The 16,054-nt window shown below is 32.7% G+C and overlaps 2 protein-coding genes across 2 annotated transcripts; one reads left to right on the top strand and one right to left on the bottom strand.

Annotated features, from left to right (window-relative positions):
- The first annotated feature begins 8,013 nt into the window (after nucleotides 1-8,013).
- Nucleotides 8,014-13,322, top strand: LOC107924698 (RNA demethylase ALKBH10B). Its single transcript, XM_016855256.2, has 7 exons — nucleotides 8,014-8,795; nucleotides 10,640-10,770; nucleotides 10,883-11,000; nucleotides 11,456-11,563; nucleotides 11,704-11,819; nucleotides 11,952-12,106; nucleotides 12,566-13,322. The coding sequence occupies exons 1-7, from the start codon at nucleotides 8,243-8,245 to the stop codon at nucleotides 13,056-13,058; spliced, it is 1,674 nt and encodes a 557-aa protein (XP_016710745.1). The 5' UTR covers nucleotides 8,014-8,242; the 3' UTR covers nucleotides 13,059-13,322.
- A 406-nt stretch (nucleotides 13,323-13,728) lies between these two features.
- On the bottom strand, nucleotides 13,729-15,182 carry LOC107924699 (probable galacturonosyltransferase-like 4). Its single transcript, XM_016855257.2, has one exon. The coding sequence runs from the start codon at nucleotides 14,960-14,962 to the stop codon at nucleotides 13,916-13,918; it is 1,047 nt and encodes a 348-aa protein (XP_016710746.1). The 5' UTR covers nucleotides 14,963-15,182; the 3' UTR covers nucleotides 13,729-13,915.
- Nucleotides 15,183-16,054: the final 872 nt, after the last annotated feature.

Raw genomic sequence — 16,054 nt, 5'->3', positions numbered from 1 at the left:
TTCGATCGAACAAGGCTCTGATACCAATTTGTAGTTGAATGATTAATATTTGGAGAAATAAAACAAAGAAAATGATAAAGAATATAATGGAGAAGAGAAATAAATTTTGTATGAAAAAATTCTTTCAAATAATCTTTTATTTCAAGCACACAAAGTTAATAATTCTTCATCACATACAACTCTTTATATAGGAGTTGTAAGTGACTATTCATCTATATCACTATATGCTAGGAGTTGTGACTATTCATGCATGTGTGTATCTTTTCATATTCAAGCCTCTTAACTTTTCATCTTCAAGTCTCTTCACTATTCATATTCAAGTTTTTTTACTTTTCATATTCAAGTCTCTTCACTCTTCTAACTTTTCATAATTTATTTGTGCAAGGTTAATTTAATTATGTGCCAACAAAAACAGCTTCCAGCTTCATGAATATTGCAGGCAAGGAACAGTCAAGTAATTTTTAAAAGCATACAAGAAAAGACCTTTGGGTGGCCTGAGGGAGCAAAGTCCATGCGTTTGCCTTTGCCCTCTCACCACCCTTATCCCTATCTCTAATTAAAATAAGGTTTGACCTTCTTAAACAACTATGACGCAGCTCCTGACCCGACACTGCACCATTTTTTGTTTTTTTTTTCTCTCGGCCAAAACCTGAACAAAGTACATCTAAATCTAACATAATTCAACTACTGCTTAATCCAAAATTCATGATTAATGTGTAGGAAGCAGCTCTGATAACATGACACTAATAAATTAAGCTTTGATTAATATTATATATGTCAGTTGAAAAGGAATTAGTATTAATTATATAGGCTGAAATGAAACCCTGAATCGAAAGTCAGATGCTAGCAAACTAGATGTAGTTAATTATAAAGAAAGAAAAGTGCTGCCAAAGCTGGTAATGCCGGTGGTCCTATACATGCAATTTTTCATTAATTATATAGAAAAAGGGTTCTATTTGCATATAACTTTTATAACCAAACATCAAGCTTTTTTTTTCTTAAATATACATTAATTATTGGTTGAATCAAATATATATATATACTTTCTGTTTTTTAAACAAAAAGTATGGTGCTGGCTGTTGTTGCAGCATAAATTATCTTTATTATAAATAATAGAAAACCACCCATTTTGTTGATATTATTATCAATAGAAGTCAGGCCTCAGGCGTTTTTCTCTTTTTTGGTTTATTTAAATAAATGCGAATCGGTTAGTTGATGACATGTTACTGCATGCAACCCAGATTCTGCAATTTTCTTCTTCAATCTTCTCTTTTCTTTAAAAAAACAAAAGTGGTTAAAGCTTGCTTCAAACGTGGGTTTGAATTTAAAGTGTATTTAGTTGTGATTAGTGTAAAAAAAGGACGATGAGATTAAATATTGTAATAATATTATAATGTGAAACAAAAATAAACTAAATACACTGTACCGGACACAATTACTCATTTAAACTTACCTTAAGTAATTTAATAATTATATTCAATTTTGAATCGAATTTGCTTAGACTTTTAAACACATTTTTATTAAAAAAATTTAAATCCTAAATTTTATTTAAAACAACATAAATTATTACTCAAGTTTATTTTATATATATATATATATGGTTGGTGTCTTTGGGCCCTTTGCAAGTTCTAAAAGCTTCTTGTTTGGGAAAACAAGAATCCTTACCTTTAGGCAGCCCCCTTTAGGAAAACAAATAGTTATTATTTGTTCAAAAATTAAATTAGATGGTCCTTCATCAGATTTTCTTTCTTTCTTTCTTCTGCCCCTTTCTTGCTTCGACTCTGAAAATTAAAAGATTATAGATTTCTAGGAGTATGGAAATTGGAATCCTTTTTTCCCTTATAGAAATTTGTGCTATAACTGTAAATACTAAAAAAAAGACCCTAACTTGTAATGTTCGATACTGAACATGTATGCCATAATTGTTGTATAATTATGTTCTAGAATTCACGTATGATGTGTGTGGGTTTAAGAGACATACCTGTTTTTTTCGTTGAAATAAATTAATTAATTTTTTATTACGGTTTAAACATGTTTTATTTTAGATTGATATGGTAAATTTGATTCTTTTTTTTTCTATTAAAATGGAAAAAATAGGGAGAATGGGAGGCAGCCATCCTTTTTTACTTACCACTCCATATTTGAATATTTTACTTTGTTTTTTTCTTGGGGCTTCCAAAATTGAGCCATAAGTCCACAACCATTCTTTTAGTATTGTTATTTCCCCGGGATTCTTGATGTAAACTGAGAATCTAATATAAAGCTGTAAAGAGGAGGAAATTCCCTTATAGGAAATAAATAAAAGATAGGTTTTGTCATGTTTAAAAACCAGCCACCCATTTATTCTTTTATTGCAAAAAAGAGTAAAGAAAGTGACATTACGGATAGATTCTGAGGAGGCTTCTCTTCCCCAATATGATATTCTTCTTTTAAAAGAGGAGGATTTCTACTAATTAAAAACGCATTTAATGGCATGGTTGTCCAGCTTAGTTGTACAAACAATGAAATTTGAGCTGTTAAATCTATAATTAAATCACGATATTGTGTGTTTTTGGAATGTTTAAGCCGATTTCATTATTTTTATATGTACAAATAATTGATATTTCAAGGTTTGGATTAATTGGTTTTTTTCTTTTATCAACCTAGCATAAAAACCATTAAATTGTAAATAATTTTAATTTAAAGTGTTAAATACTGACTCTTTCATAAATTTTAATGACATTATTTTTTCTTTTTCTTAAACATGACATGGGAAGACACGATATGTTTTATATTATATCAAATTACGTTGTAAACTTAGTCATACTACTCTAATTTAGTCACTTTTAGTTATTATAATTTTTGAATTTTAAAATATTAATCCTAATCCAAATGAAAATAGTTAAATCTGTTAGGTAAAATTATGCTATTATTTCTATGCTATGGTTAAGTTACAGCTTTTTTTTAAGTATTAAATTAAAATAATAAAATTACATTATTAAGCATATAATAATATATTTATTACATAATACTTTAAAAATATTTTAATTTAATTTAATAAATTTAATAACTACAATCACAATCGAGATTTTAAAACGTAAATAATACAACTATTAAAAAAATTAAATTTACAAACATACGGATGATATAAACAAAGTCCGTCAAAATAAAAGGAAAGTTGTGGGCCAAATCATCACGAAGAGAGACGCAAAGCCGGACGCTGAACAATGGGCAGTGGAAGAATCCGGCTCGTACACTTTTCCCTTCCGTCGAGTATTAAGGCAAGAACGGAATTGGAATGGAGGTTTCCCTTTGTCCAAGGACCAGGTCACCAAAAAACGAACCCTCCTCCTTTCCCTAGCTGGATGATGGAACTTGGTCCCGCACACCGCTTGCCATCTTCTTTTGTCGTCCATGTCATTTGTTAGTATTTTGACTTCTATATAACCCCATATCATAATAATATATAACTTTGTAATTTAAAAAATGAAGGATCAACAAAAACAAACATAAACATAGTATAAATTTATTTGTCCATATGTAAAGAATTATTATTGGGTATAAGATAAATTTTTACCTATACAATTTGAAATTGAAAATTATGTTCCCTCAAAAAGAAATTAAAGAAAAAAAAAGTATGAAATGTATTTAAACTATATTTAAAAGAATAAACAAAAAGAATACCAGAACGTCACAAAAGATCAAGTTGAGATAAGGTTCAATATGGTTAGAATAGATAAAATGTGCAAATGGATAAATCAATCCTGAGACACCTTTGATCTCAAAATTTAAAAAAAAATTATCACGAGAATGGACGAATAATAAGAGAGAGGTAAATATAAAAGACATATGAGTATTCTCTTTGAGTTTAGGTCATTGTTTCTTTATTCATCTTCTTTACTCAAAATTTAAAGAGTACTTAAAGCTAGGGGCAGGAAGGACCGTCTCTCCTTAAAATAGTAAAGGTGAAATTATACTCTAATCTCTTTAAAATTGATAGAATTTAATTTAATTTTTTAAAAATTATAAAGATATAAACTATTAAAATAATAAAATTATATTTTTATTATTATAAAAATTATAATTTAATTTTAGTCTCTAACTTTGCCTCTAACTTGAAGTACCAACTTGGATACCTCATACCCCACCTGTTTTTCCTTCTTGCAAGCTTTCTTGCTTCCACATTCCGAGCACAAGTCCCGAATTCACATGAATGAATTTGTGAAAAAATCTACCTTCAATTTTCTTGGCCAATTTTATGAAAGGCAATGAGGATTAAATTACATTTATTAACAATACCGAATATAATTGCTTGATTTATCAAAGTACTATTAATAATTAAGGTCATGCATTAGCCAGGGACCTCAACTCATGTTTTACCCATGCGTTTGTCTCCTTAGCCTTCACATTTACATTAAATTAATATTTACTTCATGATATGCATTTATTTAATAAGCTACCGCTTTTAGGGGGGAAAAATCAACCCACAATGAATTCCACTAACTTTTTTTTTTCATTTTTTTAAAAATTGACCCTTCAAATTTATATTATTATATAAATGCATCTTTCAAAACTTAGGGTGTTTTTTTACTTCATATAGTAATTACAAGCAAGTGTAAAGAATTATTGTATAATTATAAGAAATTTTAATTTTTTATGCGTGTTTGATTATCCACTAATTTTTCATATCATGTTTATTAATGCAAAATATATTTATACAATTGTATAGCTAAAAATAAAAAATAAAAAATTTATTTTTTCAGTTTAATTTCAAAATAATAAATTAAAAAAAAATAAAATATATGCTATTTAGAATATCTTTTACATATGATAAATTAAAATAATCTGTTGCCCGTTGCCTCCAAAATCTGGTTTAATTTGCAACGATTTGAAGGAGTTCCATTGTGAGAAAAAAAATTATGGAGGTCATTGTATTAGAACTTAGTTGCATGTTATCCTATTTATTTAAAAAAATAAGTAAATTATTCTTTGTACATTAGATTAAATAAGATATTGATCTTTTTTATTAAAAATTTTATCAATTTTTATTATTAAAAATTGGTGTAGCTAACAAAACAAACAGTTACATGTGGTATGCCATGTGTATCTCATTTTGACGTACACAGATAAATTTTTAACAGTGAAAATGAATGAATTTTTTAACATGAAGATCAATTTACTTTTTGATCTAATATGTAAGGACTACTTTCTTCATTTTTTTAATAAAAATGATAAAATATAATTTAATTCCTAATACAATAATATTCATGGTACTTTTTGCTCTCCCTTGCGCTATTTTAGGTCATCGATGAAGCGTTACTAAAGAGTAGATGCAATGTATTGCTAAATTAGGAGAAACCACCACGAGCTTGGTGTAAGCTAAATGTTAATAGAAGTTGGGATCTGGCACATGAGATAGTTGGGGAAGATGGCGTAATTCGAGATTATTATATATGGAACCTGGATTATTAATTTTTGAATTAATATATGGGGGAGGTAATTGAATATGGTAATTTGTATTTATTTAGTATCTAAATTTGGGAATTATAAATTAATTTAATATTTTTTTTGGTATTTGATTAACACTGTCAAAATAAAATGATATAATATTAATGGCCAATAGTACTGTGTAAGTGGTGGCCTCACATCTAACTACATGACAAAAATAAGAATAAAAAATTAAATTATTTATCTTTTACAATGTGTCAAATCATGTGTCATTAAGGGTGTTCAAATGGTTAACCAAATCGAATTAGAATTAATCGATTTTTTTAATTTTTTAACCGTTAAATAAATCGAAATATTTCGATTAATCTGATCGGTTAACCGAATTTTATATGGTTTTATTTTTTAAGTTAAAATAAGTATAAAACATATAAAATAAATAAATTGATAATATTCATTTGACTGCATTAATTAAATTAAAACTAAATATAATTTGTATTATTAACTATTAAGTTCAGTTAATTCGGTTAATTACTTGATTTCAAACCGAATTAACCGATAACCGAACTTCCAAAAAATCATTAACCAACCTTTGATCGAATTGGATCGGTTAATCAACCGATTAACCTAATTAGATTGGTTTGAACGGTTAATTCGATTTTAATCGAAATTTGAACATCCTTATGTATCACCGTAATATTGGTCTGTAATGTCACATCAGTACGTTAATTTTTTGACGATGTTAGATAGGTATCTAAAAAAATATTAAATTAACTTACGGTTTTTAAATTTAAATACCAGTTAAATCTAAAAAAATTCAGATACGAAGTAGGTAACATTTAAGGATAGTCTTTCTTTAGATGATGTTGTTTGTATTAGAAGTACCTACCATAGGGTGTCATCATCTTGTAAATGGTTGATGTCGTTGGTATCACCTTTCTAGACTTGATATTAGTTAATATGAATGATTATTATACAAAAATTAATTTTATTGTGTTATATATATATGTATAAGATTTTTAATATTTCCATAATTCATTTAAAGAAAAAAAAGGAAGATAATAAAAACATATTCCTTAATAAAAAGGTTCATGTATTATCATTTAACATGAGTTTTCATGTTTCCATATAATTCGTTTGAAAAAAAGTATATATTATTTTTTATTTACACGTATTTATTATTTTAAATATTTCCATACAATTCATTTAAAAAAATTCATACAATTAATAAACAAATTTATAGTCATACAATTGATACACAGCATTGAATTAATTAAATGATTATTGCATACAAAATAATTCCATATAAAGAAAACTATAAAGTAAACCAGTTAAATGTGAAAGTAAATAAATACATAAATTTTATTATATGCCATCATATAGGATTTTTTTTCCTGAGAAGCTTTACTTTTAAATATTATATCTAAGATTAGTTTTCTTTATTTATAGTTTTTCGGGAATAATATGATTAACAAATTAAAACACAATAATATATACATTTAATTTTAAAATACTGATAATTAATATTAGAATAATTTTTATTCTATGATAATTTAATTTTTTACCGAAATAATAACAAAAAACAGATGAAAAAAATAAAACGATACATCATATATTTAAAATCTACAAATTATAAAAATAGTAAAAAATGAGACATTATAAATGTAAATAAAAATAACTTTAATAGAATTAGTTTCAAAATAAAAAAACTAATTCATTGCCAAATTAAATTAATTCTAAAATTAGATGAAAATATTATTTATAGCAATTAATAGTTATTGAAAGGTAAATAAAAAAGCTGGCCACCTGTCGCCACTATAAATTTTTGAATGGTTTATGCGTGTAAAAATCACAAATTTTGAATACAAAATGTGTTTAAAAATAATCTATAATAAATAATGAAATGAAATGTTTGAAACTAATAACCATAACAACACATAAGTAATAAAATGTGCATACTAAATTTAAATGTGTAAGTGAATCAAAATAAAGTATTTGTTGAGTGGTAAATTTAAAATTTTTCCAATGTGATTGATATATGTCTAAATCCCACAATACACATATTTTTATTCTAAGTAATATATCCTCTAATAATATAACTTATTTTAAATACAGAAGGTAATTTTTATAATTTTATAATTGAATTAGTATCCGATTAACTCGTGACAAAATTCAATTAAAGAGTTTATTAACGGTACAAATAATATATTAGTGAAGTCATAAATTATTAAAAAGAAAATTGAAGCCTAACTTTAGAGTATTTCCCATTAAATACCTAAATTATTTTTTGACCAAAAAGTGAACCTTAAATTTTAATTCCGATAATTAAAAAAAAAAACTCTTTTTTACTTTTTCTATAAAACTATTAATATTTCAATAAAATATTACATCATCGATTCATCGTATTAGGAAATAAAATAAAATGAATGAATTAACTAACTAATTAGCGTAAAACTTAACAAATTCGTTGATTTTGGTATGCCACGTCATCTGTTCACAGAGTTCTCCACGTCACCCTTTCCCGTGGTCCCCATAAGTACGGACATGTCACTCTTGAAATTTCCAAACATGTTATAAACCAACCTCGGCTGCAACACCAACCAAACCAAAAGCCACCCCACCATTTTGCTTTTAAGCTCTTTTTTTTCTTCACTCTCTCAACGAAACAGCTGAAATATCGGTTGACTGGTAATTCTCCAAAAACCCAATAGTTCGGAGCATCCGAAACGAAAAAGAGTTGCGGGTTTTTCCCTATATTTGGTTAGAGTGGTGATTAGTTAAGCGGAAAGGGTAGAGTTAGTAGAAAAACAAGTGAGAGATGCCAATGGCGGCGGGGCCAGCATCGCCGAGGGAACGGGCCCAAGCGGTGGGGTCTGCCATAGTGCCGCTGGTGCAAGCTGTGCCGGCGGTTTCTGACGTGTTGGCTAAGGACACCATCATTTCTTGGTTCCGAGGAGAATTCGCGGCGGCCAATGCCATCATCGATGCTCTTTGCGCTCACTTGGCGCTACTTCAAGGAGGTCGTGGTGGAGGGTCGGAGTACGAAGCGGTGTTCACGGCGATCCACAGGAGGAGGCTGAACTGGATCCCGGTGCTGCAGATGCAGAAGTACCACTCCATTGCTGATGTGGCGGAGGAGCTGAAAAAGGTGGCTGACAAAAAGACCGTAGGAGGGGACGGATTCGGCAAGGAGGACGTGAAACGTGGTGGTGGAGGAGGAGGAAAAGGAGAAGGAGAAGCAGAAGGAGAAGGCTGTTGTTTGGATGACGAGAAAGAGAAAGTTGCCCAGAAAATCATGGATAATGAAGGAAATGGAGAACTTGGCGGTGAAGAAGAAGAAGATTCCCCTGACAGTGATATTACTGATTCAGGTAAATTCATAATCAAAAGAAAAACAAATATCATTTCGATCGTAAAGGTTGATTCTTTTATATATATATTCATTACGTGTTCTTTGTCTGTCTGATTGTCAAGTTTGATCGTTAGGTAAAGCTTTTACCTTTCGTGCGCGCTTGTGTAATTTTGGAGTTGTCTTGTTGGAAATCGTGACGTAATTTCGGGCCGAGTTACTGGGATTTTTCTTATCACAGTCACTGTTCTAAATTTTTTTTACGAAAATAGCTTGATTTCCTTCAATAAATGCCATGCCACACAATCCGATCCGATCCGATCCTTCTCTATTTCATTACTTGAATTCTTGAAATTTCCTTCCTTTTTTTATCAAAAGATTACCTTTTTTTTTGGCATCTTCTCTGGCTACGTGAAAGGCAGAGAGGCCTCAGGCGTTGAATCTCGAATCTCATGTGTTTGGTAAAGCGAGAAAGTGAAAGCTTATGTTGGTATACAGCAAACGCATTCAACCTTATTTTTCCTCCATTTTCCGAGGAACCAAACAAAAACTCATATTTTTCCACGGATAAATTATTCAACGTTTCCAAAGCCTTTCCAAAATTTCCCCTGACTTTGAAATCAACGAAGGGGGTAGGTTAGAATTTAGAATTTTGTTTTATGTTGTTATTGGACGATTGGGGGTCCAATGATGATGATGGATGTCGTTTTACCCTATTCCATCTGCATAAAATTTGCCCCTTTAACAAAGGTTTTTCAAGCTCACGCTTTTCTTGAAAAGAAATGCCGTACCATTCACGAGCTCAATATATACAAGCATATAGTTCTAAACAAAGTTGAAATCTTTTATTAAAATTTTCGGCTTTTAGACGGTAGTAGTAATAATATATGGGTATTTATGGTTGATATGTTTCCCGTGTGGTTTAAGTGGGGTTTTTGAGGATTTCGAGGTGAAGGCATGGAAAAAGAGAGAGATGAAAAAAAAAAAAGGTTCAGCTGCAGCAGCACTCCATGTTACAGTGTTATTCTCAGTACGTTGATCTTCGGAGGGTCGTTGCCTTAAGATGCGTGCAATGATTTTAATGGTAGGCGGCTTCTGATCCTAACCGTCCGATCTTTATGGTTGACATCACTGCTGCCGTTCGCTGATTTCACGTGGGCCTTGCTTGGGGTGGTGGCTGGGGTTGTTGTTGGGTCTCTTGCTTTTTTTTTTTGTTTGACATTTTTGGTTGTAATAAAAGTAGCTGTAGAGTTTTCAGACAAGTCTATTCCCAATTCCCAAACTGAGTTTCTGAGTCCAGCTGAGTCAACTCATTTTTGGTGTGTCAGGGGAAACAAAAAAGACAACCAGTGGTGTTTGGATATCCGGTTCTGCTATCCGACATGGGGCAAGTTGGAGTTTCTGTCTTTACATGGTTGTTAGCTTAGCCTCTAAAAGACTAAAACTAGAGTGATAAAAATTAGAAACCAATATGGTAATAAAGATAACAACTCAGCTCCACCTCTGAAATGACAGATTAGGAGTTGCCAAGCTTACCTAATTTAATTGTTTCAATTATTGCCTAGTATAACATTAACTTGCCTTTCAAATATCATGCTGTTTAACAATTAACTTTTTGTTAAAACTAGATTAATAATTTAGGTAGCAAGCTTTTATAGAAGGTTAGTTTATTGAAAAAGAATGAAAGAAGGGAAAATGTGGTTGGTCTTTTACTATGACAGAACAGGCTACTTTGTCTGAGAGATTGGTGTTTTTCATATGCTGTTTTGTCTATGATCTGACAAATGTGACAATAAATTCAAATTTGACCCTATCATTCCTTTCATTCTATAATTATAGTTGAATTCACTTATTCTGGCAATGCAGGATCTCAGGAAGTTCAACATGTTGAGGAAAACAATGACATTTGTTCTAACCATGAAGAATGCGATGCACGCCCGTCTCAGATCAAGTTGACGAAAGGTTTTTCTGCCAAGGAGCATGTAAAAGGCCACATGGTGAGTTCACCTTTCACAATATAGTGAAGAAACATAATTAGATTTAGAGGGAAAACATATATATAAAATAGATTCTGGTAGTTTTGCTTATCTATTAATTACTGCAATGCAGGTGAATGTTGTTAAAGGACTGAAGCTGTATGAGGAAGTGTTCACGGATATAGAGCTGGCTAAGCTCAGTGACTTCGTGAGTGAGCTTAGATCTGCCGGCCATAACGGGGAGCTGTCAGGTGCACAATCCCACTTTAAAGCCTTGCCGAATTGAGCCTGTTTTTGAATATTTAAATGAAGACTTGAAATAGTTAATCCCTTCTGTTGTAGCTTTGTTTCGGAAAGGTATAAGCTTTCATGTATCCTGCTTGATCAATTTAATAATTATCAGAAGTTATACAGGGAATTTGATGTTAATCAGTAGTACTGGTTGAAGAGTTTTCAGAAGGTATAATACAGGGGATTTAACAATCATCAGTTTTACCCTTTTTTTTTCATCAATTTGCAATTGTTTATCTCATCTGTAGTTTCCAGCATTACCTGCACCTTTTGATTGCCTTGACTTAGCATCTTTTTTTAAACTAATATTGAAGAATTTGTTTAGAAAATAAATGATGGCTACTGCAATTTGTTGGTCAAGTCCTTGTTTCCGAACTTCTTCCTGATTCGTTTTCGCTTTTCTGGATAACTGCAGGTGAGACTTTCATTTTATTCAACAAACAAATTAAAGGCAACAAGCGAGAGCTGATTCAGCTTGGTCTTCCAATTTTCAGACACGTTAGAGAGGAGTCCAATCCGACAAGTAAGACCTACCAGTATGAATTAATGATATGGTTTGCATTCTATAGTGTCTTCATTTTTTATCCTTAAGAGGAGATGACTGGCGCAATGAACCGCTCTCAGCTTGACTTTTTCTTTTTATTCTTTAAAATGTTTTTCCAGTCAATAGAGAACCAATCCCGGCTCTTCTGCAAGGTGTTATAAAACATCTGGTCCAGTGGCAACTTATACCTGAATATAAGAAACCAAATGGTTGCATCATTAACTTCTTTGACGAGGTATACTTTTTTGCTGCTTTATTCTTCCCATTTCCCCATCATTTGTTGTAGTAGATACGCCATCTTGGTTCTGGTCTTAAATTAAAATTGGAGTGAGGACAGAATTGATATAGTTATGTGTCTTTAATGCAGGGTGAATATTCACAGCCATTTCTTAAACCGCCACATTTGGACCAACCCATCTCCACTCTTCTCCTCTCTGAATCAGCAATGGCTTTTGGCCACACACTTGTGAGTGATAGTGAAGGGAAGTATAGGGGGGCACTCCAACTTCCATTGAAAGAAGGGTATGCTTTTATATTTGATTTGCACTGGTGGAAATAGTTTAAATATTTGTTTGATATGAAGTCATAATATCAGACTCAAAATGAAACCACCAATGGTAAACCATGATAAAAGATGATACTGATGAAACTGCTTAGGATTGCTGGAAGTTCTGTTTGAGAGCTCACTCCTTATTGAATATGAGGCAAACTTTGAGTGTCGGAGTGACATTGTGTTATTCTAGATTGGTTAGAGTGACGTTCCATTTCTGATTATATCGCTAGCTAGCATTAGACTTTGAAAAACTAACATTAAACGGAGCAGCTTCTCATTTATGTACGTTAGCACTTCCATGATGTTTTGATTGCAACAAAATCTTAGAATGATCATGTTTATCTTCAAAATGTGTTTCCGGCTCTCTGTATGTGTTCTTTATGGTAATAACTCTTACTTGACGAGCAAGTTTGTAACATATTCTGCAGATCCCTTTTAGTAATGAGAGGAAACAGTTCTGACATGGCAAGACATGTCATGTGCCCATCTCCAAGCAAGAGGGTTAGCATTACATTCTTCAGAGTTCGGCCTGATACCAACCAAGGCCATTCACCACCAACTGTTCCCCAGGCTGGTGCAATGCCACTATGGCAACCAAGTGTGCCAGTTCCATATGAAATGTCCAACGGAGCTCTTAATGGCTATGAAGCATTGGATATGATGCCAAAACTGGGAGTCCTCCGAGGTCCTGTTGTCATGCTAACTCCTGTGAGTCCAATGGTAATGAGCCCCAAAAAACTTCCCCGTGGCGGTACTGGGGTCTTCTTGCCCTGGAATATGCGATCGAGAAAGCCTACCAAGCACCTTCCACCACGTGCCCAGAAAGGAAACATGCTTGCATTGCCTCCTGCTGAGACACATATAGCAGAATCAACTTCTGAACCAGGTATCAACATTGAAGGGAAATTCGGTATAAGTTAAGATTGAGACAGCCCTAAGGCGAAAGCAATATAACTTGTTGAATGCATTGTTCATGCGGCTGAAGTACTGTAAGAGTTGGTTTGTTTTTCCCCTCCATTTTTTCTTTTCACAGCAAACTTAGGGTCAATCAATTCGTGAAGAACTTGTTGAATGTCATGGTAGGGCTTTTCTAGAGGTAGCTAAGCTTTTTAAGTTGGAGTGTGAATTAGCTGGCATTAATTTTGTATTAAGTTATCAGTCATTTATAATTGATCTTGTTTTACAGATTGTGGTTATCTATTTTATATCTTGACCTGGATAGACAAATGCACATAAATGACTTGATTTTGACCAATCTGTCATTAACTTTTGCTAGAAATTGAAATGCCAGATTTTACTGAGATCCACCATATAACAAAATCCATGACAACCAGTGTTACTGACAAATAATGAAAATTGGTTTCTTAGTTGATTTCTAATAGATAATACAATGAAATGCTTAACAGATAAAAAGGAAAAAGAAAAAGAAAAAAGCAACAAATTGTTGAATTCGGAGATACATGGGAACTCTGGTAGAGGCTAAATCTAAAATGTATAATATTAACATTCATTCATGCACTATAATACAATAAACGCATTTGATTTTTTTAAGTATCTTTCAAGGAACCATGATGTTAAAACAATAAGTAAATAATATACAAATCCTCACTCACTCTTTCCCCCTCTCATTTTTATTTATTTATTATCGAAACATAATCTTATCCCTTTCCTACTGAGACTTCAAAGTTATGGTTCTGGGAATATATGTAGAATGAAAAGTTAAAGGGCTTGTTGTGGCCATGGTTAAAAGCAGACTGGATTGGTGTACTCAGTTTCCCTTATTCCTCCAAAGAGTGATCTGATGAGCCATAAAGATCATAGGGTGCCCAAAGATGATCAACAACGCAGGGTTTCCTCGAGTCCAGCCTCAACCAAGGCTTCCCTTTACCACTCCAATGCAACAAACTAATAGGCCCGGGATGCAAACTCCTACATTTACCCTCAAGGTTGTCACCCCCTAGTCCATGTTGGTTCCACCTATGATGAACAGCTTTTATATTACCAGCTAACACCAACAAAAATGGTGGCAATGAACCCAAGGTGTATATCCTCTTCTGTTTTTGCAGCGCCATCCATTCCTCCACTTTCGGCGTATATCCGCCTTGTCTCCACTTATCAACATCTACCACCATGACTCCAGTGTTGAAATAACATGGCTTTCTTCCATTAAATGTACTAGACAACTCCTTGTCCGACCAGAACAAGTCCGTGAAATACTTGGTGAAATTGGCATGGCAATATTCTGGTGCCGCCAACACTTTGCCTTCCAAATCAACTTCCCAGAGTTTCACGATATCGTCCACCACGACAAGGTCGGAATCCAAGTATAAAACACGTTTAACATCTGGTGGTAACATGTCGGCAAGGTAAATCCTGGCGTAGTTCAAAGGCTGGTCCAATGCTTGGCGAATAGACCTTGATATCTTGCCACGAACACGGTTGGAGTCGAAGCGGTAAAGTCTGAAGTTGAGGTAAGGGAAGGTTGAATTGATGCTAACGAGCACCTCGGGCTCGTATTTTCCCCACAGGAAATGGAACTCCGTGTTTTCGGGGCAGGTTGAATGCATGAGGACGGAGAGAACAGCGGCCATGGTGCCCCTGAGGTAGTTTACATCCAATGTCATGGCAATGTGGATTCTTTCAGAAGCATTAGTCCCACAAACGTCCCCGTTGCGAAACTCAGGGGCCTCCCTAAAGTTTAGAACGCCCGAAGAAGGTTTCCGGATGATGCTGCCATGGTGGATTCCGATGGCAAAGGCAGTGGTTGTAGTGGTGGCAATGAGGAGGAGGAAAGACAGGCGGCCGAGGAAAGGGAGAGCGACCATCCTGCCTTAGATGGATGGAGAGGGTGCGGTAGGGAAGGGAATCAGGGGCAAAGAGGGGAGAGAATATCAACCATTGTTGAATGTACGACAGCAATGAACTGATGTTTGAAAACCTGGTTTGTTTTTTTGTTTACATTTTAAGACATGGGAAGGAGGGAATTTGGTAGACAATGTGAGGAAAAGAAGAATCCTCGGACTCTATAGGAAACAACAGAGGTGTAAATCAAACCAAATAAATGATAAAATAAAATAAAACCCATATTCTGATTTTTGTATTTCTTTGGTGGATAAAATTTTATAGTTGTTTGCATATTTTTCCTTAAAGTCACTTTATTCAAAACTAAAAAGCATTTTCCAAATAAGGAAAAATATAAATTAAGATCATATAAGATTATGCATATTATATACAGAAACAAAACATAAATATTAGTTTTTTTAGGGTAAGAAATATTAGTTTTATTAGGTAAAAATGTTTAAACAAATTAATAGAAACATCACCATAGCAAGCTAGGGTTGGCCTGTAATGAACTGGAAATGAGCATTATTATTTACATTTAAGAAAAAACCTATGTTCAAGACAATCAAATCATAGCTGAAACTCTACTCTTTTATTTTATTTTTACTTCTTTTCTTTCTAAAATGAGAACATGTTGCTACAATACTTTCAATCAAGAAACTTGGTGATTTGAGTCTTACAGGAATGAAATATCTTTGTCAATAACATGCATAGAAGCTTTAAGTGATTTTTTACTAGGCAAAAGTCTGTTCATTTTATGCTTAATATAGAAAGAGAGAAAAAAGAAGTTAATTATAATAGCAAATTGTCCGTATCATATTTAGGTTTCATTTGGATGGGCGATTGACTGCGGTGTGGTGCGTTTAACTTACTTTTTATCTCACGCTACAGTATCGCTACAGTATCTAATCTCACCGCCACCGCTGTTTTTACACTAACCGCAACTAAACGCACCGTCCATCCAAACTCACCCTTAGTCACAATAAGCAATTATTAGGCCTAAATAAAGGAAGGTCATCTTTCTTTTCTTTGTCCTGTAAATTCTTCCACTGTTTTAGACATAGAACTTCAAAATT

The sequence above is a fragment of the Gossypium hirsutum genome, chromosome A11, assembly GCF_007990345.1.
Source record: "Gossypium hirsutum isolate 1008001.06 chromosome A11, Gossypium_hirsutum_v2.1, whole genome shotgun sequence".
Taxonomy (NCBI): Eukaryota; Viridiplantae; Streptophyta; class Magnoliopsida; order Malvales; family Malvaceae; genus Gossypium; species Gossypium hirsutum.
Note: the sequence above shows the minus strand (reverse complement) of the source record. Positions and strands in the feature narration are given on the sequence as shown.

Bases quoted from the DNA above. Each gene is read 5' to 3' on its own strand.
- LOC107924698 (XM_016855256.2), top strand. From the start codon at position 8,243: ATGCCAATGGCGGCGGGGCCAGCATCGCCGAGGGAACGGGCCCAAGCG. The intron at 11,001-11,455 runs GTGCACAATCCC...GGATAACTGCAG, and splicing joins CCATAACGGGGAGCTGTCAG to GTGAGACTTTCATTTTATTC. The intron at 11,564-11,703 runs GTAAGACCTACC...ATGTTTTTCCAG, and splicing joins AGAGGAGTCCAATCCGACAA to TCAATAGAGAACCAATCCCG.
- LOC107924699 (XM_016855257.2), bottom strand. From the start codon at position 14,962: ATGGTCGCTCTCCCTTTCCTCGGCCGCCTGTCTTTCCTCCTCCTCATT.